At 39.9% G+C, this 21,602-nt stretch overlaps 1 protein-coding gene across 5 annotated transcripts in view; it reads right to left on the bottom strand.

Moving 5' to 3' along the window:
* Positions 1–15,434, bottom strand: part of LOC308511241 (integrator complex subunit 6-like) — a gene marked incomplete at its 5' end in the record, with an annotated part of 67,214 nt that extends 51,780 nt beyond the window's left edge. For 3 of the 5 annotated variants that reach the window (XM_081081246.1, XM_081081248.1, XM_081081249.1), the window contains 2 exons: positions 15,105–15,182; positions 15,324–15,434. In XM_081081246.1, the coding sequence (XP_080937372.1) occupies positions 15,105–15,182; positions 15,324–15,434 (189 nt within the window). Of the gene's footprint in view, positions 1–15,104 lie in introns of all 5 variants that reach the window. The other 2 variants (XM_081081245.1, XM_081081247.1) reach the window with 1 other exon arrangement.
* Positions 15,435–21,602: the final 6,168 nt, after the last annotated feature.

Here is a 21,602-nt window from a genome sequence, read left to right as displayed (position 1 = left end):
CAGATGTCACAAGTTAAAGCCAAAGAGTCTAAATTTAGTAGGGCCAGCATTTCTCTTGTTGAAAGATAAACTATTTTCCTTTTTCCATCTGCTCTCTACAAGGTTGGAGGAAATACGTTCTGCAATGACCCAGACAATTTGGAAAATCAACCTCAACAGCATTTTTCAACCAACTTACTTTCTTCTCCAGCTTGACACTATATCATCATTGTCATCACAGACTGCTCTTTTGTTGGTAAACCAACCAGTGAAACAGAATGAGATGAAAAAGAAGCCCTGCTTTTCCAATCAACTCTGTATCCCGAAGAGACAAATAGCTTTCCCCTTGGCTTTACATGGAATATCTGTGTGAGTTAAAACTTTTGAACTTGAAGAATTTCCTTTTCACAATTCAAATGGACCCCGATTCTGATAGATATAAGGCAAGGTTTACTTGTCCCCTTAGGTAAACAAAACACTGTGAGAGTTGAATCACTTTAAAATGTTCAAAAGTCTTTTAAAATTGTTTACAGCTAGCACACCTATAAAGGAAGTTTTTAAAATTGTGAAGTGCACATTAGGAAGATGCCATATCATTAAAAGAATGGAATTGTCTAGCTGCTTGTATCTCCTTTTCAAAGTCTTTTCTCGAATTATATTTTCTGACCCTACTTGATGTAATTTTTCCTTAATACTCTATTAATTTGGTATGATTTCACTTTTTTGTGTTTTTCTCACTTGACTCAGGTACTGATACACTCCTAGGTTCAAAGGAGGCATTCTATTATTGTTTTATTCATACTAATATAGCTTTTTCTTATAAAATTAATTGTCTTTAAAAATCTAGTTCTCAAAAAAAATCTAGTTCTCTTGTATTTCTTTTTTTCAAAATTACTTTCCCAGGGGCAATTTTTAGTGTCCTGAACTTGCGAAAATACTCAAAGTCCATTTTATTTGATTACATCAAATCTCTCCCTGAAAACTCTTGATTGCTATTATTCTTTGCTTCAATCCACCAATTTTCATGAACATACTTCAGGAAATACTTCCAGTCAAAATTACATAAAATAATTCTAGCTTACTTGAATCTTCTACTTTTAAAAAAGTTCTTAAGAAATTTACTCCCTACTATATTGCAAAAACTTATTTGACACTCTGTGGCCTGCAGAATTATTTTTATTTGGCAGATGGTCAAAGACTTTCATGACCACATATTTTAAAATAAACTGGGAAATCTGAAACTAATAGAATATTGTATGTCAACTCTAATTGAAAAATAAAATCTAAAAAATAAACAGGGCAAATAAAAAATTCACAATTTGATTCTACTAACACTAAGTTCACCATTTTGTGTTACCTGTCTTTTTAAAATACCTAGAATGATTTTTAAGTGGATAAATAATCATAAGGATTAGTCTAAAATATCTGCAAAATGCATTTATGAATTTTCAATTCTTACCACAGGGAATTAGGATAAGATTATGAAATAACACACCTCTCTGAGTCCACTTGAAAGCATGACAAGATCAAAAGAAATTTGATCTTCACCAGAGGATGCTAACATGTAGAAACTGAATTTCAGAAACTATTCCGCTTTCTTCTGGAATCAATTGCACTGTTACTGAAGGAAAAATACCTTAGAGTTGCAAAGAATTTGCCAAACTCGTTCAGATTAAAATGTCAAGTTTCTTCTCTCACTTTCAGACCATTTCAATGGTAGCTACTGACCAATTATATGTTATCAGAAAAAAAATGATATTGTGCAGATCATGTATTGAATTATTCAGATGTTGGGGCTCTGATGAGACATTTTTATGAAGACATACAAAAAATTAAAATTTTAAAAGGTGATCTTGGAAAAATACACAAAGATGGGAGTGACACTAAGCCACTCAAGCACTGCAGAAAGAGCTAAACAGAAGAAATAGCAGAAAGGCCACTCATTACTTTCTAAAGATTAGATAACATCTCTTTCCTCCTGACTAATTTTTTTAAATAATTCTCAAAAAAGTTTATGGACTGTTTTTTAAATCAGAATCATTGTTAAAAATCCCAACTGATATACAAAGCTAGCCCATCTCTTCACAAAACTCTCAGTTCTACCGTTCAGAGGTAATCATTGCCAGACTCTGTCCTGAATATTAAACTGTTAGCAGCAAAAATAAAGAACACCAATAAGATGAAGTGACATTTACTGATTTAACCAGTGTGAGATACAGTACATTAAGCATGTAGGAATTGTTTTCTAAAATTTAAAGCAATTTTGAAATCCCCCTAAATTCCAATGCCTCAATTATTCAACTTCCTGCCTTTCAGTTATACAATTCTCTCTAGTACAGTGGTTCTCAACCTTCCTAATGCCGCGACCCTTTAATACAGTTCCTCATGTTGTGGTGACCCCCAACCATAAAATTATTTTCGTTGCTACTTCATAACTGTAATTTTGCTACTGTTATGAATCATAATGTAAATATCTGATATGCAGGATATATTTTCATTGTTACAAATTGAACATAATTAAATCATAGTGATTAATCACAAAATAATATGTAATTATATATGTGTTTTCCAATGGTCTTAGGCAACCAGTGTGAAAGGGTCGTTCGGCCCCCAAAGGGGTCGCGAACCACAGGTTGAGAAACACTGCTCTAGTACATTTTTGGAAGGAAGTGTTAGTAATCTAGTCCAATCCCTTCATTTCACAGATAAGAAAACTGTCATCTAAAATAAGGTGAAGTGAAATTGCTCTGGATCATGTATCTATCTAATCAGTAGCAGATTGTGGCTAAAAACCTTGGTCTGTTGCCTCGAAAGCCCAAGCACTCTTTACAGAGCTGCTAAAGCAATAGAACTTGTCAGATTTACATGATAATGGATGGTGTGATCTACCAGATAGGCTGTACTATGATCACTTTTTAAAAATCTGATTTTTCTAAAAAATACCTAGACTTAAACAGAACTTCTAACATACAGTTCAGAAGCATCACCGTGAAATGGAGTTTACAATGTCTATACACATATGTAATTTTTAAGAAAAAATGGATAAATGGTAATGGAACGAAACTTTACTTGGGGTGGTAAACACACACTATTAAAAAAAAAAAAAAAAGAAAAATGGCCCTGGCCGTTGTTGCAAGGAGTTAGAGCAAGCATGTCAAACTTGTGGACCACGGGCCGCATGCGGCCCACAATGAATAGCTTTGCAGCCCAGCCAGTATAACGGTATGTAAGAAACGTTTTAATAAAAATTTTGTAACTTAATTTTTACAATATCCTGTTATACATAATTATTAGTAATGAATTACAATGTTCGCTAATGACTGATCACTATAATCGTGTTGCATTCATTTCCCTTACACACCTTACACACAGCCGCACCATTTCTCTCCACTAATACTAGCAGTGAATATTTTAGCAACTGATTGCCACATCATTAGTCTTGGACTGATTTGTTTGGTGTGCGCAACAGGAAATATTTCACTTTTGGAGAACAAGAAAAATAGGTTGATTTGCATTACACTTATTACTTCATATAGTTATTCAGTGTTTGGTAAGTAAATGTTCAAGAAAAATATTAATTTTTATTAAAATGTTCTATTATTTTATGTTAATGATTATTCATTTATGTCAGCCCTTTGTATTCAGCAGGTCTCTATGGAAATTAACCTATGTTTCTATGAAAATTGAAGCTTTTGTTTTTTTGTGGCCCACATAAACTTAAACCTTGTTTATTTGGCCAGTGTTAGCCTTTGAATTTGACATGCTTGGGTTAGAGCTTCAGTCTGAGTACTGAAGGGTGGGGCAGGGGGGAGCAGTTTGATTCTCATCAAGGGCTAGTACCTGGTTTGCAGTTCTCTCCCCGCTCCCCCTCCCCCGCACCCCACTGGGGTAAGTGCAGAAGGCAACCAGTCCATGTGTCTCTCTCACATCTATGTTTTTCTTTTTCTCTCTCTCCCTCCCACTCTCTCTGAAAAGCAATGGAAAACATATCCTAAAAAAAAAAAAAAAAAAGAAAGAAAGGAAGAAAAAAGAAAAAAGAAAAAATATCCTCAGGTGAGGATTAAAAAGAAAAATGGAGAGCTTTGTTCCTCATATCTTTAACATTCTCCTACAACAGTGGTTCTCAACCTTCCTAATGCCGTGACCCTTTAAATACAGTTCCTCGTGTTGTGGTGACCCCAACCATAAAATTATTTTCGTTCCTACTTCATAACTGTAATGTTGCTACTGTTATGAATCGTAATGTAAATATCTGATATGCAGGATGTATATAGGCAACCCCTGTGAAAGGGTCATTCGACCCCCAAAGGGGTCGCGACCCACAGGTTGAGAACTGCTGTCCTACAAGAAATTAAAAAAAGGGACTCCTACCAAAACGAAACAAAAAAAACAAGAGGGACTCCCAACTTTCTAATGCCACGTCTGTATTAAAGCCTAGATATTCTTCCTAGAATCCTATTACTACTGTCTAGTTATGTGGGTTTCCTTCTGCAGAGACACTGCAAAGAGAGATTAAGGCTTCTGATTAAACAGCAGTGCCTCCAGGCAACTTCAGGCCAATGTAAATCAAAATGTCTTGGTCTAGTTCCGGCTAATCAACCGCTAAAGGTCATAACCAGCTCCCTTCCTCTTCCTTTAGCAACTCCTAATCATTAAAATAGCATCTCCCCCTCAAGTCACACCCTTAGTGGAATGCTTTCAGTTTGCAAGTTTTCCTCCCCCAGGCCTCCAGCTCTCCTGGCTTTGTATTTTCTCTTCCGTTTATTAATTGATGTTCTAAAGGCTGGCATCAGGAATGAAGAGACAAATTCACAGGGTGGGAAAGGCAGGTTTGGCTGAATCACAGGGATTCTTTGAAAAAATGATGGTAAATAAGTTTATATAGACACTAGAGGCCCAGTGTATGAAATTCGTGCATAGGTGTGGTCCTTAGGCCTGACTTGTGATCAAAGCTAGAGCATCTGGTGTGGAAGGGCAGGTTCCAGCTGACTTCTGGGCCCTGGGCAGCACCTGGGCCCCCAGACGCACCCCCTTCCACCTGAGTCATTGGGCCCCTGCCTGGATCCCTAGTGCCTGGGAGCTGGGTGGCGGCCCTGCCCCCCCACTACCACTGCTGGTTGTCATCTGCAGGGCAATCTGCTCACCTGCTCCACCATCCCACCATGTCCCGCTCTTGTCAGGGCCCATTGGAGCTGGCAGCACCTCCACTGCCTCCCGCTGCCAGTGCCACGTCACTGACGCCTGCCATGTTCTGTGCCACCACCTGGTGGTCATCGCACATCATAATGAGTGGTTGAACAATTTGCATCAAGGGGACAATTTGCATATTAGGCTTTTATTATATAGGATATGGAGCAGATCCCAGAGAGCTCAGAATGGCATTCATAGGCATAGGCAGTCTTCTATGGCTTGGGAAGGGGGTTGTGATTTGATAAAACTAGCTTTTTAATAACGTTAACAGTTGGTGTGGGTAGAGTGTAGGAATTTGGGAGGTACTTGGGAGAGGCACATAGAAGATTGATATAGTAGTCAAAGCATAAAAGGTCAGGACCCAGACTCAAGTGATAGCCTCAGAAATTGAGTTGAAGGAACATATATATGTAAAAGATATTTTAAAGAGATGACAGATGGGCCTTTGAATAAGATGCAAGGACAGGATCTATGGGTGACTAAAAGATGGGGAATATAGAAGAGGGGATAGGCTTTAGAGCCATAAGAGGTCTTGACGTGTTAACTTTGTATGAGCTGATGGCAAGATAGATAGCCAGGTGTAGATGTTTTGTAGTCAGCTAGAGATGCCTGGGTGAGAAACTTAAGATGGAGAGGCAACAGTGTAGAACAAGCATGTCAAACCTAAAGGCTAATATGGGCCAAATAAACAAAGTTTAAGTTTATGTGGGCCGCAAAAAAACAAAAGCTTCAATTTTCATAGAAACGTAGGTTTATTTCCATAGAGACCTGCTGAATACAAAGGGCTGACATAAATGAGTAATCATTAACATAAAATAATAGAACATTTTAATAAAAATTAATATTTTTCTTGAACATTAACTTACCAGACAGTGAATAACTATACAAATTAATAAGCATAATGCAAATAAACATATTTTTCTTGTTCTCCAAAAGTGAAATATTTCCTGTTGCGCACACCAAACAAATCAGTCCAAGACTAATGATGTGGCAATCAGTTGCTAAAGTATTCACTGCTAGTATTAGTGGAGAGAAGTGGTGCTGCTGTGCGTAAGGTGTGTAAGGGAAATGAATGCAACACGATTATAGTGATCAGTCATTAGCAAATGTTGTAATTCATTACTAATAATTATGTATAACAGGATACTGAAAAATTAAGTTACAAAATTTTTATTAAAATTCTTACATACCGTTATATTGGCTGGACTGCAAAAATATTCGTTGTGAGCTGCATGCGGGGCACGGGCCGCGAGTTTTACATGCTTGATGTAGAAGGACTATATGAAACATGAATGAGGCAGGATACATTCCACAAGGGAAAGAATTAGGAAGATAGGGGAAAGATTTATCAGAGAGAGGGGCGGAGAAACAGAATAGAGGAGGTGATAAGTTTCTGGAAGGAAGGAAGGAGTATTAACAGTTTCAAGTGTAGTCAAGGGCAAAGGGAATAAACATTAGTAAATTGGCCCAAGGAGCTATATAATAAATCCAAAGACCTTACTAAACCATATTTACTTTTCTCACTAGTACTGTTCCTTACTTGCACACACATAAATGTTTCAAGTCTTCTTTTGTTCAATAGCATTCAAGTTCAGAGTTTGGCTCTTGGTACTAAGTTTACTGAACTACTCAAACTTCAGGGCAGGGTATAAATAATGAAAGAGTAATAGCCATTAAAGAATAATCTAATCAGGTGAATATAGTTTGAGATGCATAACTCTACTTTTTCTACAACATCTGGCACATCAGCACAAAAGTCTTCTGGTTAAGCCCGCAGTGGCTGATTAGGCAGTATCTCCATTCTTTCTCTGAAATCTACCCCTTACCAACCTAACTAAGCAGAAAGAAAAATAAAAGCTATCTGGCTATGGCAGGGGAGTGGCTTGAGGAGAATGGGAGATCTGGATGCAATGAAGACTGCACCATTAGGTGAAGCACAAGCTGATACATAAAACTCCACAAAGGTGGTATGGTGCATTCAGGGTTTTCACAAAATCACTTCTGTTTCCCCTACAGATTGTGGATTAAGATAAACTAAATGGATACTGTGGAGTACATTGAATGTCTTTCTTTTCCCTACAAGAAAAATATTTATCAAGAGATTGAGAAAGTGAAGGTGGCAAATCAGTTTCCGGAGGCCACTGTGATAGCGAAGGATTATCCTGTTGCTTTTTCAGGCTTCCCACCATCTTTCCTATAGGTCAGTGATGGCAAACCTTTTGAGCTCGGCGTGTCAGCATTTTGAAAAACCCTAACTTAACTCTGGTGCCGTGTCACATATAGAAATTTTTTGATATTTGAAACCATAGTAAAACAAAGATTTATATTTTTGATATTTATTTTATATATTTAAATTCCATTTAACAAAGAAAAATCAACCAAAAAAATGAGTTTGCGTGTCACCTCTGACACGCATGTCATAGGTTCGCCATCACTGCTATAGGTCTATTCATTTAAGGTCACCACTCCTCAAACTCCACCCCAAAAATATACATACTATCTCAAGTTCCATCAACTAAGAGTTCCAACAATTCCACATCTGTCCCTAAGTAGGGGCATAACTGTGAAACATCAAAGGCCAAAGTGTTTAACAAATGCACTATAATATTCACCTAAGTAGTCAGAGAAATAATAAAAATGGTAACATTGGGGTAATAAATTTTTTTCATTGAGTGCTTGCTATAATACCAAACACTGTTATATCAAAAGCAACTATAAACAACAGCAAGACAATTCTTAAAAACATGCCTCCAGGGCATATATCATAATGAGAAAATACCAGTGAGAAGTTATTAAAAGGAATGTTGTACCATGATTGATAGTAGCTCATTACTTAAGACTCTGGAATAGAGACAGACCTGGGTTACTATTCAGCTGTGTTACTTAACCTCTCTGGGCCCAGGTTTCCTTATCTGTTAAATGGGGATAATAATAGTACCTATAACGTAGGATTGTTGAGAAGATAAATGAAATATGCACTTCATATTCATTGGCACACTGCCTTGTGCATAAGTATTACTCAATAAATGTCAGCTACTATCATCATTAGAAAGCTATTATATTATTGTTCATTATTACAAGGAAGTATAGCTATAAGTCAAATCATATTGGTAAAAGCTAAATAACACCTTTAACTATAAGATGGGTTTTAGGAGGAACCAAAACTAGGGCATAAAATAGTTCTACCTCCTATACATGCTATTCATCAGCATATCTCTACTTTCACTCAGTCTCAGAATTAAACACCAATATTATTCCTTAAATGGGAGCCATTACAGTAACAAAAAAATCACACAGTCACTTCTGCAATCCTTAATCCACATCTGGCCACCTTTCTTCACTGACTATTTTCAAAACCCTTGATGAGTAGGACTATTTTATTATTCTGATTTCCCCCTTGGGCCAGGTCTTTCCGGGTATCACTTTAAGCCCCTCTGGTAAAGTGTGGTCCAGAAAGTGTGCTCAATAAACATATGCTAAGTGAGTATTTAGAATGCTGTACAACCACTGTTAGACTTATCTACCAGAATCACCATTTTGATCATATGGCTACACTGCTGATAACCATCAGACCAACAGTTATCAGTAGGATATGCCCAAAGAAGCAAGAGGCATTTTATAGATTAACTAGAGGCTCGGTGCATGAAATTTGTGCACTGGAGAGGAGAGGAAGGTCCTTCAGCCTGGCCTTCACCCTCTAACAGTCTGGGACCCTTTCGGGGGAATGTCCATCTGCCAGGGATCGAACCTAAGCCAGCAGTCGGACATCTCTCTTGCAGTTCGGGACCCCTCACTCCTTACCACCCACATGCTCACTGCTCCTTACTGCTCGGCTCGCTGCTCCTTAGCACTGCTACGGAGGTGGGAGAGGCTCCCATTGCGCTCACCAGCAGTGAGCCCGGCCTCGGGCTGAGCAGTGCTCCCCCTGTGGAAGCGCACTGACCACCAGGGGGCAGCTCCTGCGTTGAGCATCTGTCCCCTGGTGGTCAGTGCACATCATAGTGACCAGTTGTTCTGGTCATTCTGCCATATCGGTCGCTTAGGCTTTTATTATATAGATGGAAATGTTCTGCATCTTATTTACATGAATGTACAAAGATATAAAAATGCATCAAGTCTTTAAGATTGATGTATTTTACTGTATATTAATTATACTTCAATAAACAAAAGGGAACACACATACACTGCTCTTGTAAAAATGTGATTCTATTATATTATAAAACCTGAATCTAAGTGAAAATGTTGGCTGTAATAAATATTAAACATATCAAATTGTTATGGGGATCACCCTCTGGAGAAGAGTAGTGAAAATGGGAGGGAAGGACTGGGTAGCTTTCACACTCATGTATTACATGAAATCACTCCCCCTCTCCAATTTATTGAATACCCATCAAAATCTAGACACTCCTTTAGGTACATGGGGTCAAATATAGAGAAGTGCAAATGTGTGCACTTAAAGAGCTCATATTAGGGATACATGAACACTATCACTATATAACATGTTAACTGCTATAGTTAAGGACTGGACAAAGTGTTAAGAAATCACAATGTGAGTTCTTACACTGTTTGGAGTAGGGGTAGGGCAGAGCAGGATGACTTTTGAGAATGTAGAATGAAGAATTGAGGCACGTCAGGCCAAATAGTGTGTCCCAAGCAGAGGGAAAAACACATGCAATGGCACAGAAGGAAGAGGCAGAGTGAGTTGATGGCCTAATTTCTTATCATGGTTGGCACCTGAGGTCCAGAAGAGAAAAAAGTGGGGAGATACTATTGGAAAAGTATGATAAAAGATCATGAAGGCTTTAGAGGCCAGGTTAAGGAGTTGGGTTTTTATTCTGAAATGTAATGGAAGGCTACTTAAAGATTTTTAGTAGACTTTCTATTTTACTTTATTGTATTTTAAGAATTATCAATTTAGTGGCATAAACATTGAGGAACTTCAGTATAATCATATTTTCTTTATCAATTTATCCATCAGTGGACACTTAGATTGTTGCCATATCTTAATGCTGTAGTGAACAAGGTACATATATATTTCAAGTTTGTGTTTTCATTTTCTTCAGATAAATACCCAGTAGAAATGCTGGGTTGCATTGTAGTTCTATTTGTGTGTGTGTGTGTGTGTGTGTGTGTGTGTGTAGTTCTATTTTTAATTTTCTAGGAACCTCCATATGTTTTTTTTCCGCAGCGGCTGAACCAATTTACATTCCTACCAACCGTGCACAAAGGTGTCTTATCTTGACAGCTTAGCCAACACATCTCTTGTCTTTCTTATGATAGCCATTCTAACAGGTGTGAAGTGATACCTCATTGTGGTTTTGATTTTTAACCCTAAGGACTAATGATATTGAGCATCGTTTCATGTACCTGTTGGGCATCTGTATGTCCTCTTTAAAAAATGTCTATTCAGATCCTTTGCCCATTTATTTTATCCAACTTTTTTTTTTTGCTATTGATTGAGTTGTATGAGCTCTTTGTATATTTTGGATATTAATCCCTTATCAGATATATGACTTGTAAATATTTCCTCCCATTCAGTAGATGGCCTTTTAATTTTGTTGATGGTTTATATCCTCTTTTATTATTTCAAAATAACTATCATCATATGCTTCAAATGGCCAATGAGGAAGGTGAAAAGGAAGCAAGATCACAAAAGAAACAATTCATCATAAAAGTCAATGCACTGCCTTTGTGGCATTTTAAGTTTTAAATGCCCCTTCCATTCTCTCAGGCTGCTCTCACAGGCCATATTGCTACTGTTTCACCCAAAAGCACTTTTTTGGCTTCCAACCACAATTAAAGACTCCCCTAAAAGCAGCTCCTTTTCCAAATAACACCCATAAAATATACTCAAGGGCATATGAAAATGTTATATTTTAGTTAAAATACCAATAAATGTTAGGAACCGAGATCATAAAAAAATGTTTACCTCCTAAATCTATAAGCCAAAATGCTACTTTTTACTGATACATGTTGACAAAGGCATGCAGATAACAGTAAGCAAAGCTAAAGGACTTGAAAAAGCAAAACTTAAGGGAAATTTTCACTTTTTCAAATGCTCTGTGTTTTCAAATTACAGACTTAGGATGTTTTTTCGAAACAAGTCTTCCTATTTTTTTAAAAAATCCTTCTGTCCACTATTTATACATGTGTTTCGCTATTTCTAGAAAAGTGACTTGCTTTTATGTTTAAACAGCATTTCTTCCAATCAAAATTAATTTTAAGAAACTAACTGCAAACATCAAACTATTTTGATTCTTTTTATTTTTTTATTGAACTTATTGGGGTGATGGTTCACTTTCTTCTTGATGCCCTTAATTTACCCAAAGTCAGTGGTAGTGACAAGTTTATCTCTGCTATTCAGTGAATAAAAAGAAAGTTTGATTCATAGCAGAACAAAACATATGAGAAGACAGCAGAACCACTGACAAAACTATTAACTATTATACCAAAACCCCACTTTTAAAAATTATGTTTTAGTCTTATAAGAATACACTGGAAATTTTAAAATATTAGTCTCATCCTAGCACACACTAAAGATACCATTGTATAAATGTAGTGTTAACATTTGTGACACTGTGTGTATAAAACTTGTCTGCAAAGCAACACTTCAAACAGATATAGCACAAATGCTTAAATTTCATATGATTTTTATATGGTCCCCCAATCTAACTTAATTCCATCCATCCAAAGCTGACTGCAAGTAACAGGTATGACTAATTTTAAAAGAGCACATATTCATGTCCTAAGGGGTGTGAAGCAAGAAGTTACTAAGTCCTAGGTGAAATACTATATTCACATACTTAACAGTATACATTAGTGAAAAGTTCCAGTCACAGTAACTTTTCACAACAAGATTTATTGTCAGAGCTTGTAAGTGGATATACTGGGAATAGTTCCATGCCTATTAGGGAAAAAACCTCCCAACTAAATGCACAACTTATGCCTGTAGCAACACCAACAAAATTGAATCGTCTAGTAGGAAAAACCCTTTCATTTTGCAGTGTTTGCAGTTGAATATAACCAAGACCCCCAAAATAAGCAGTTATTTTGAGAAGAGATCAAAACAATTGCCCTCCAACCATAGAGAAATTGAAAAATACGTTTCACATTATTCTGCTTAAAAATAAGCTACAAATCAAACCTTAACATCACTTTGCTGAAAGGACCTGAGGAACTAAGATGTCTGCTGACAATCAAAGAAAAAAACTATTTGATAATCAGTGTGACAGAAAACAGACATTTATGGCTCCTAGCTATGAGCAAATGAAAGACTAGACTAACTTTTAAGAAAAATTCCCCAGCTGTTCTAAAATTTCAGACCTTCCAAAATGGCTAGATCCTAACAGCAAAAGAACAAATAGTTACCACATGCTGAGGGGAGGGTTGGGGGTAAGCAGAAGGGAGTGGTTGAAAGAGACTCAGAAAAAAAAATGCTCCCAAGCGATGGCATATCATTAGTAATTCAGGTATAGGTAGCAACATGACAAGAACATCATTAAGATCATTAACCATTTCCTAGAACATGTAATTATCATATAAGATTAAAATGAAAAACCTGAATGAATAACCTTGGAAAAACATAAAAACTAAAAACAAAATAATTTATGATTGGTAATGAAAGGTATTACAGAAAGTATCTTTCCATACCTGGCCTACATAAGGAAAAAAGATCAAACTCAAATGGGAAGAATGTTGTTTTTTACTTTAGGAAAAAATGAAGTATGTAAGATGGCAGGATAAAAAGAGCTATCAGATGACATTTCCACTAAAGACAACATTCAACTTTCCCCCTCTGTTCACAGAACTATCTTGAGCCTCTAAAATACCATGGATAAATTACACAGCCACTAAAAATTTTAAGTATGAAGATTATGTGGCAGCCCAGAAAAGTTCATGGGACATTATAGGTGGAAAAAGCAGAGCACAAAGTAATATGTACACTGTGATTACAATTCTAGGTAAAAAGATGTGATGATGGTTGTTAAGGGGGGTGGTAGTGAAACTTTCTTTTTCCTTTCCAAAAATTCTGTAAATATTGCCATGAAAGTTTTATGGGTCAAAACCCATTTTTATTTTTTAAAAATTTCTGGTGTCTGTATCTATGAGTTTGTTTGTGTTTGTTCAAACCCCTTTTAAAATTATGTGTCTTGGCATTTAGGAAAAATGCTGAATAAGTGGTTCCTTTAAAGAAAAGAAAAGGCACATTGCTTTGTAGTGTATCCTTTAAGTGGCCACACTGTAAATGGTGGGTTCTTATCTGTATTAGTACTCAAGGGGTGTGGACCTTCAGACTTAGGATGTACAAACATCTGCTCTTCTAAGTGGAAGAAATGGTCACACCCTTTTGGAAAAGACATTTTTTAAAAGATTATGGCATTTGGAAAGATGTCTACTTGCTCCATTTTTCTAAACAGATAAAACAAAAACCAAAAAGAAAGTATCAAAACCAGAAGTTTTTAAAGGGAACCTACTAATCAAACTGTTATTGGGAACTAAGAATTACAAAGTTAAAGCCTCCCTTTTTGTCTATTATTTTTCCCCCTTTGGTTTTCTTTCTGAAGGAACACTTTCCTTGACCAACTATTCAGTTTGGGAGTTTCCATTCTTATAAATACCATACTTAACTGAAACGAATTACAACACATCCTAATGGCACCTCCCCAACACTATTAAGATAATTCTAAGAAAATGAGGACGTCTAGCAAAAGACTTCAAGGATTACAGTAATGCGTTTTTTTTTTAAAGGTTCAATATGTAAACAGGACTCTTACACAGGTTGATTTAATAGTCTGAGTTCTATTTCATCGGGTCACTGCAGGCAAAGCGATTCTTTATCTCCTCTCCATTAGTAACATATATTAACTACCCCATGGAGGTGAAGTCCTTCCTACTTTTCTCCTGTAGGTCAGAATCCTTTGGATCAAATCATCCAATTTTACTATTATAACTGCGCTTAGTCGAGTCCTCTCTTTCCTTCCTTTCTTTTTCACTGGACAAATCCCTCCAAGGCTAACACAAACCTAACATGATGTAGATAGGTAGGCTAGGTCCCTAAAAAGCTCTGCATCCTGTGGGTTCCGACTGGGCATCTCCCCGCCCCACCCCATCGGGGCTAGTCTCAAATGGAACATGAACAGTAGCTAAGGTAACCGAACAATTCAGAAGAAGAAACGAAAAGAGTTTCTCGAGCCTAGGGGTTGAGAGGCTTGCTCAGAGGACACATTTTCCATTGGGCGGGGTGGGTTGAAGACCACAGAAGTGCAAAAGCAGTAGTCTAATCTTCGAAGGCCCCTGGCAGGCGCTGCCACGCTCTCAGCAGGAAGGGGGCGGAGGGAGCAGGAGGAAAGCGGGGAGGCGGGGGGGGGGGGGGGGGGCGGGGGAGCGGAGAAGAAGCAGCGGAGGGAGGGGGGAGAGGGGAGGCAGCCAGGATCAGGAGGGGGGGGAGGAAGGAGGGGCCAGAGGTGGAGCCCCGGCTTCAGGGAAGCCCGCGCGGGCCAGAGCACCTGGGGCGGAGTCGCAGGCTCACCCTTCCCCTCGGCCACAGCCGCGCGGGGTGCACCCCGAAGGGGCGGGTCTCTTCCCCTCCCTCCTCTCCCTCCTTTCCATCTCAGCAGCGCCCACAGTCTCCCTCTCTGGCTCATACAAAAGCAAAATGTCCGCCATCTTCCGTGGCCACTGCGGTCGCCGCCGCCACGGGTCAGGCTTTCCTGTGGTTTCTCTCCAGAGCTGCCCCTCCCCTGACCCCGGGCGCCAAAGAGGCTCCGAAACCACCAACAGCACCGCTCAGCCAGCCTTCTGCGCCTCCCCCCGCCCCCCTACCCCCATGTCCCTCCAGCGACGCAGGACTGCTCTGGCGGGGGCAAGGAAGGGAAGCTGCCCCAGCCCACTGGTTCCCATTCCTGGTCGCCGCACCCTCTCGATGGCCCCTTTACCTTGATGCAGTACGGGGGTTCGTCGTAGGTGACCAGCATGTACCTGTCTCCGCGGCTGGCTGGGTCCCGGGCGCGCAGCTGCGGGAGAGGGATGACAGAGGGGGCCCGCGAAGGGAAGGAGGGAGGAAAGGGCAACACAGACGTTACAGAATCACCTAAATCCACCCCACCCCCACCCCCACGAGAGATCTTCCCATCTCTCCCCTCCCTTCCCTTTACCTTCAAAAATAACTCCACAGCACCTTTGGCAATGTCCAAATAGGAGGTGCCCAAGTCAGTGCGCTGGTTCATAGAGGCGGACGTGTCTATAAGGAACAGCAGGATGGGCATCTTCCTCCTCACCCCTGGCTCTGTTCCCTGCTCTCCTGGCCCTCTTGGCCTCACTGCTGCGTACTGCCACCCGAACCCTTAACTCCCGCAGAGCCAGGGCGCTGAAAGCCAGAGGAGAGAGGGAGACAGGACTGGACAGATGAAACTGCCCCTGGCCTCCTCTTTCTGCAGCCCCACCTCCTTTCCCTCCAAGGGAACTTGAAAGTGTTAGCGTGTGTAGCCCTCAGGGCCCTCCCCCTTCCTCTCTTCTGCCACCACTACTGCCGCCGCCGCTGCCACAGGCACTACTGCCCAAGCATCCGTCCACGCTCACTCAAGCGCTCGCCCCAGACTGAGAGCTATCTATGTTCACGGACACACAACTTCTGTTCGCTCACCTACCGCCGGCACCATGTGACCAGAACCTACGCCATTGGCTGCCAATTATGTTTATTTGCATATTCATTAGATGACAGCAAAGGGAGGGATTTGGGCGAACCCTGGGAGTTGAAGTTTGAACCCAGGGAGGGTGTAAGGAGAAATGTTAAGGACCCTCCTCTAAAAGCCTTAGGAGGTGTTAGGATACTTCAGGGGTTGGATGGATTTTCTCTTGCTCTTCAAAGATGATGATTCATTCCAAAGGAAGAGTGAATTTGAGCAACAGTTGTACAAAAGTACAGAAGCAGATGCTTAGATTGGCTGCACAGAAAATGCTTTTTTAACTTCAATCGATCAATCCTGCTACTAGCTAAGACCAAAACATTTTAGAAACAGCAAACTTCATTCCTGGCAAGACCTACTCGCATTCCTTTAGCTCCCTCCCTACTCTTGATAAGTATAAGTTGGTTGCTGGCCTTGCATTCCACATATATCTACTTTGGAAAGGAAACTAAAACTTAAACACTGTTACCTAAACTGGTTTTTAGTGTGCACAAGCTTCTTCAAGGCGATCTCTTTGAGGTATTGACCTGCTAGGGATAAATCCACCCACTCTTGTATCTGTACAGCCTTTGCACATGGGAGGTTAGCCAACCAAGATTCTCATTCAACTCACATTTATTGAGCATTTATAACAGTGATGGCGAACCTTTTGAGCTCAGCGTGTCAGCATTTTGAAAAACCCTAACTTAACTCTGGTGCTGTGTCACATATACAAATTTTTTGATATTTGCAACCATAGTAAAACAAAGATGTATATTTTTGATATTTATTTTTATATATTTAAATGCCATTTAACAAAGAAAAATCAACCAAAAAAATGAGTTCACGTGTCACCTCTGACACGCGTGTCATGGGTTCGCCATCACTGAATAAGTACCAGGCACCCGTGCTAGCCTCACTTAATGCTTGAAATGATTATAGTAGATGACATTTTTCAGTAAAGGGATGAGGGATGTTCTCAGGTCTGACTCCAAGGAAAAGCTCAATAAGTGGCCAATCACCTTTGGCTGACTATTTTATGTAACCCGATTTTTAAAAAGTCCTCATCTGAGGATACTTTTTCCATTGATCTTTAGAGAGAGAGAAGAAGGGAGGGAGGAGGGGAAGAGGGAGAAAACAACAACAACACATTGATGTGAGACAGACACACTGACCTGGGACAAACCTGCAACCAAGGTACACGCCTTTGACCTGCCCTTGACTGGGAATCGAACCTGAGGCCCTTTGGTCCACAGGCCAACACTCTAACCACTGAGCAAAATCAGCCAGGGCTGTAACACGATTTTTTAAAAATATATATTTTTTATTTAGTTTAGAGAGGAATGGAGAAGGAGAGAGATAAATAGAAACATCAATAATGAGAGAAAATCAACAATCATCTGCCTCTTGCATGCCCCACACTGGGCATCTAGCCTGCAACCCAGGCATGTGCCCTGACCAAGAATTGAACCATGACCTCCTAGTTCATAGGTTGATGCTCAGCCACAGAGCCACACCTACCAGACATGTAAAACAATTTTTAAATGCAGAAGTGTGTATTCATAGCAGGATGCTATGCATGATATGGAATTCTGAGTTTCAATGAGTTTATACTTTTATTGATACATTTCTTTATGTAATCTTTTCTATGTTCTTTGTATTATATATTATAGATATGTGCACACATTCAATAATAGTGTCAGAAAAATAAGATTTCAGAAAAGGCCACATGGAAATATATGAATCAGGGACAAATAATTGATGAAAATAAAAAGTGCAATGAAAGCAATGGTCCAGTGATCTAGAAGTTCAGAAGGTTTCATGGATGAGAGGGATGAGGCACAAAGAGGAAAGAGAGGGATTATAGGTTGGAAGGAATGGTGTAAACAAAAGTTCACCCAGAGATAGTAATATGCATGCTGCATTTCAGGCAAGTCTGGTGGGATTCACTTAGTGGGAATTAATGGGGAAATAGACACTAGAATTCCCCATTTCCATTTTCATACAAATATTATTGGAGAAGGGCAGTGCCTACATGGACTATGGTGCTAAAAATTACAGGACTGGTGAGGGCGGATGTGTCAGTTTTCTATTTCTGTGTAAATAGAAAACTGTACCATAAATTCTGCAGTTCAAAACAGCATACACATGTATTACCTCACAGTTGCTGTGAGTCAGGGGTCTGGGCATGGTGTAGCTGGATTCTCTGCTCAGTTGTACAAGACTTCAATCAAGGTGTCAGGCAGGCTGTGTTTTCATCTGGAGGTTTGATTGGGAAAGAATCCGCTTCCAAGCCCATTCAGGCAGAATTCACTTTCTTATGGCTGCCTGCTGGCTCAGGGACACCCTCCAGTATATCTGCAGTTTCAGTTCTGCAGCTTCAGTTTGCTGCCATGTGGTTCTCTCCATAGGCTTGTTCATAGCAAGATTGTTTGCTTCTTCAGGGCCATCAGGACACTCACTTGCTCCAGTTTTTGTAATTTGACTTAATCATGAGAATGCCAGCCATCACCCTTGCCATATTGACTAGAAGCAAGCCACTGGTCTCACCCACACTCAGGAGAGAGGATTATACAGGATGTAACACCATGAGGTGGAGATCATGGGGCAGTCTAGTAATTTTGCCTAACATTAAGTGGGGATGAGATTAGTACCTGGAAACAAACTTTCTTGTTAAAGTCAACTCCGAGTAATACTATGCTGCTGAAAAAGCCCCCCCCCCACCGTTTAAGCAATCCTATCCTATATAATCTATCTATACTAATAAAAGGGTAATATGCTAATTAGACAGTCCATCTTCTGGATGTCCGACTTCCTTCCAGACAAAGCCATGGTGGTGGGGGCTGAGACAGAGGCAGTTAGGGGAGATCAGGCAGGCAGGCAGAGAGGTTAGGGGCAATCAGGCTGGCAGGGGAGGGCAGTTGGGGATGAAATCAGGCCCATAGGGGGTTAGGGGCAATCAGGCCAGCAGGGGAGGGTGGTTGGGGGCAAGATCAGGCCATCAGGGAGAGCAGTTAGGGGCAAGATCAGGCCGGCAGAGGAGGGCAGTTAGGGGCGATCAGGAAGGCAGGCAGAGAGGTTAGGGGCAATAAGGCAGGCAGGCAGAGGCAGTTAAGGATAATCAAGCAGGCAGGCAGGTGAGCGGTTAGGACAGGGGTGGGCAAACTTTTTGACTCGAGGGCCACAATGGGTTCTTAAACTGGATCGGAGGGCCGGAACAAAAGCATGGATGGAGTGTTTTTGTGAACTAATATAAATTCAAAGTAAACATCATTACATAAAAGGGTACGGTCTTTTTTTTTTTTTAGTTTTATTCATTTCAAACGGGCCGAATCCGGCCCACGGGCCATAGTTTGCCCACGGCTGGGTTAGGAGCTTGCGGGCCCAGATTGTGAGAAGGATGTCCAACTGCCGGTTTAGGCCCAATTCCCTGAGGGGTCCCACAGGGATTGGGCCTAAACCAGCAGTCGGACATCCCCCAAGGAGTCTCTGATTGGAGAGGGTGTGGGCTGGGCTGAGGGAACCTCCCCCACCATACACGAATTTCATGCATCGGGTCACTAGTATATATATATATATATATATATATATATATATATATATAATAACATTTGTGAACTTGGGCATATCACTGTCCTTATTTGTATATTTATATATAAACAAACATATATTTATTTATAAACATAAATATATATGTGTTGATATGTAACATAACATTATATATTTATTTATTTATTTAAATTTTGTTTTATTGCTTAAAGTATTACAAAGAGTATTATATATGTCTCCTTTTTTTCTCCCCTTGACCTTCCCCTGGCCTCCCCCACCCCCCAGTGTCTTGTGTCCATTGGTTATGCTTATATGCATACAAGTCCTTCGGTTGATCTCTTACCCCCCCCCCAACCCTCCCCCGACTTCCCGCTGTAGTTTGACAGTCTGTTCAATGTTGCTCTGCCTCTGTATCTATTTTTGTTCATCAGTTTATAATGGTCTTAATTAACATTATATATTTATTGATATGTAATATAATTTATTATAGATATACTAGAGGCCTGGTGCACGAATTTGTGCACAGGTGGGGTCTGGCCGGCCTGCCCTGACTGGGGCTGCATGAGGTTGGCCTGCTGGCCCTGCCCCAAATCAGGCCAGTTGGCCAGCTGCAGTGCACATCATAGCGACCGGTCATTTTGGTCATTCCAGTCACTTGGCTTTTATATATCTAGGTGATTATAATTATAATGTTACATTACCTATCAACAAATATATATTTATATATTATACATAATATATAATATAGATTATTATATTCCCCACATCAAAACAGTATTTTAAGATTACATTAAAAAATCTTTATACTTCCCCCAACTTTTCTACAATGAGTATACCTTATTTTTATAATCAGAAAGAGGTTATGTTAAAAATTTAAATATTTTAAAAATCATTCCAAGGTAAATACTACTGAAACTGTTTTCAAAACTGATTTATCAGTATCAGGGAAACACAAATGATTTTAGCCACACAGTGCTCCAGAGGTTGAGGGCATGCAGGCTCCATAGGACCTTAGGATGTGCTCTTCAGGCAGGTGAATGCCTTTTAACATATTTTTTTTTCTAACAGAACATGTTATTGATCCTTTCTGGCAAATACTAAAACGGAATTGAAATGATGTAAAGATAATGTCTGAAAAATACCTGTCTCATTATACTAGTAAAATGGAAAATGGGACAACATACCAAAAATAACCATCTGGTAGATTTATGGGTATATTCAGATTAAACCAAAACGCAAGACTTCAGCCTCTCTTCTTTACTTCCTGGAGGAAAGTAGACCTTGTATTAACTAGAGTATGTACAGAATTTTGTATTGTGTTTCTTTGGCACACATCAACACTAAAACCCCCAGAACTCTTTCTACATCTGTTTCAGCCACTGAACTTCAGTGCCTTTGTATTATACAGTAATCTATGCTTTGGCTTTCTTTTACTGGAATGTAAACTCCTGGAGAACAGGCAGAGCCTCTACCCAATACCTGGTATGAGGTACACGCTCAATAAATAGTTGTTGAAAGAAATCATTTAATATGCTGTGGCTACCATTCTTTCATTCCCTTCCCGAGTGCTCCTTTTCTCAGGCTGCCCAGCCCTGCCTGCTATCCCCTACCAAAGAGGTGGTAGGCCTAGCTCCCTTTCTCTGTGGATGCAGGGCCTTTTGGATCTGGGCCTCAGTTGGCCTTTACAGGCCAAGCCCTTGAGCTGCTAACCCCCTCAAGAATCTCTGCACTTGCCCTTCTGAAGTGACTCTTCTCTGGGCCATTGCTCACTGTTTGGCTCCCTCAGCCAAATCTTCTTTCCAACTGATCCTCAATATTAGGCCCATTTTCACTGCCAGGCCTCTGGCCAGTTAACATAATTCTTTTTTCATTGCAGCTGCATGACCTTTCCTAACCATCCTGTCTTCTTTCTGGTTTTCTCATGCTTTTTGAACTCTTGAAAATAGTTTCTTTTTTCTTCTTTATGTGTCCACTCTTAATCTGCTTTTATTTCATTAGTAGCCTCTAAATCAAATCACCATGCTCCCTCATACCAGACCTTTCTAACTTGTGTCTAGGGTTACCAGAGATCTCTCAGAAAAAAATATCTACCAAGTACTGTTCTCCTGGCCTTCATTCCCTTCACAACAAACATTAGCATGCTTTGGTCATGTGTACATTTTATGTAGTTGGCCTGTGATGTGGTCCTCCACTATACAGGACTTTTTGTTTTGGTGAGGG

Source organism: Myotis nattereri (assembly GCF_964212035.1).
Source record: "Myotis nattereri genome assembly, chromosome: X".
Taxonomy (NCBI): Eukaryota; Metazoa; Chordata; class Mammalia; order Chiroptera; family Vespertilionidae; genus Myotis; species Myotis nattereri.
Note: the sequence above shows the minus strand (reverse complement) of the source record. Positions and strands in the feature narration are given on the sequence as shown.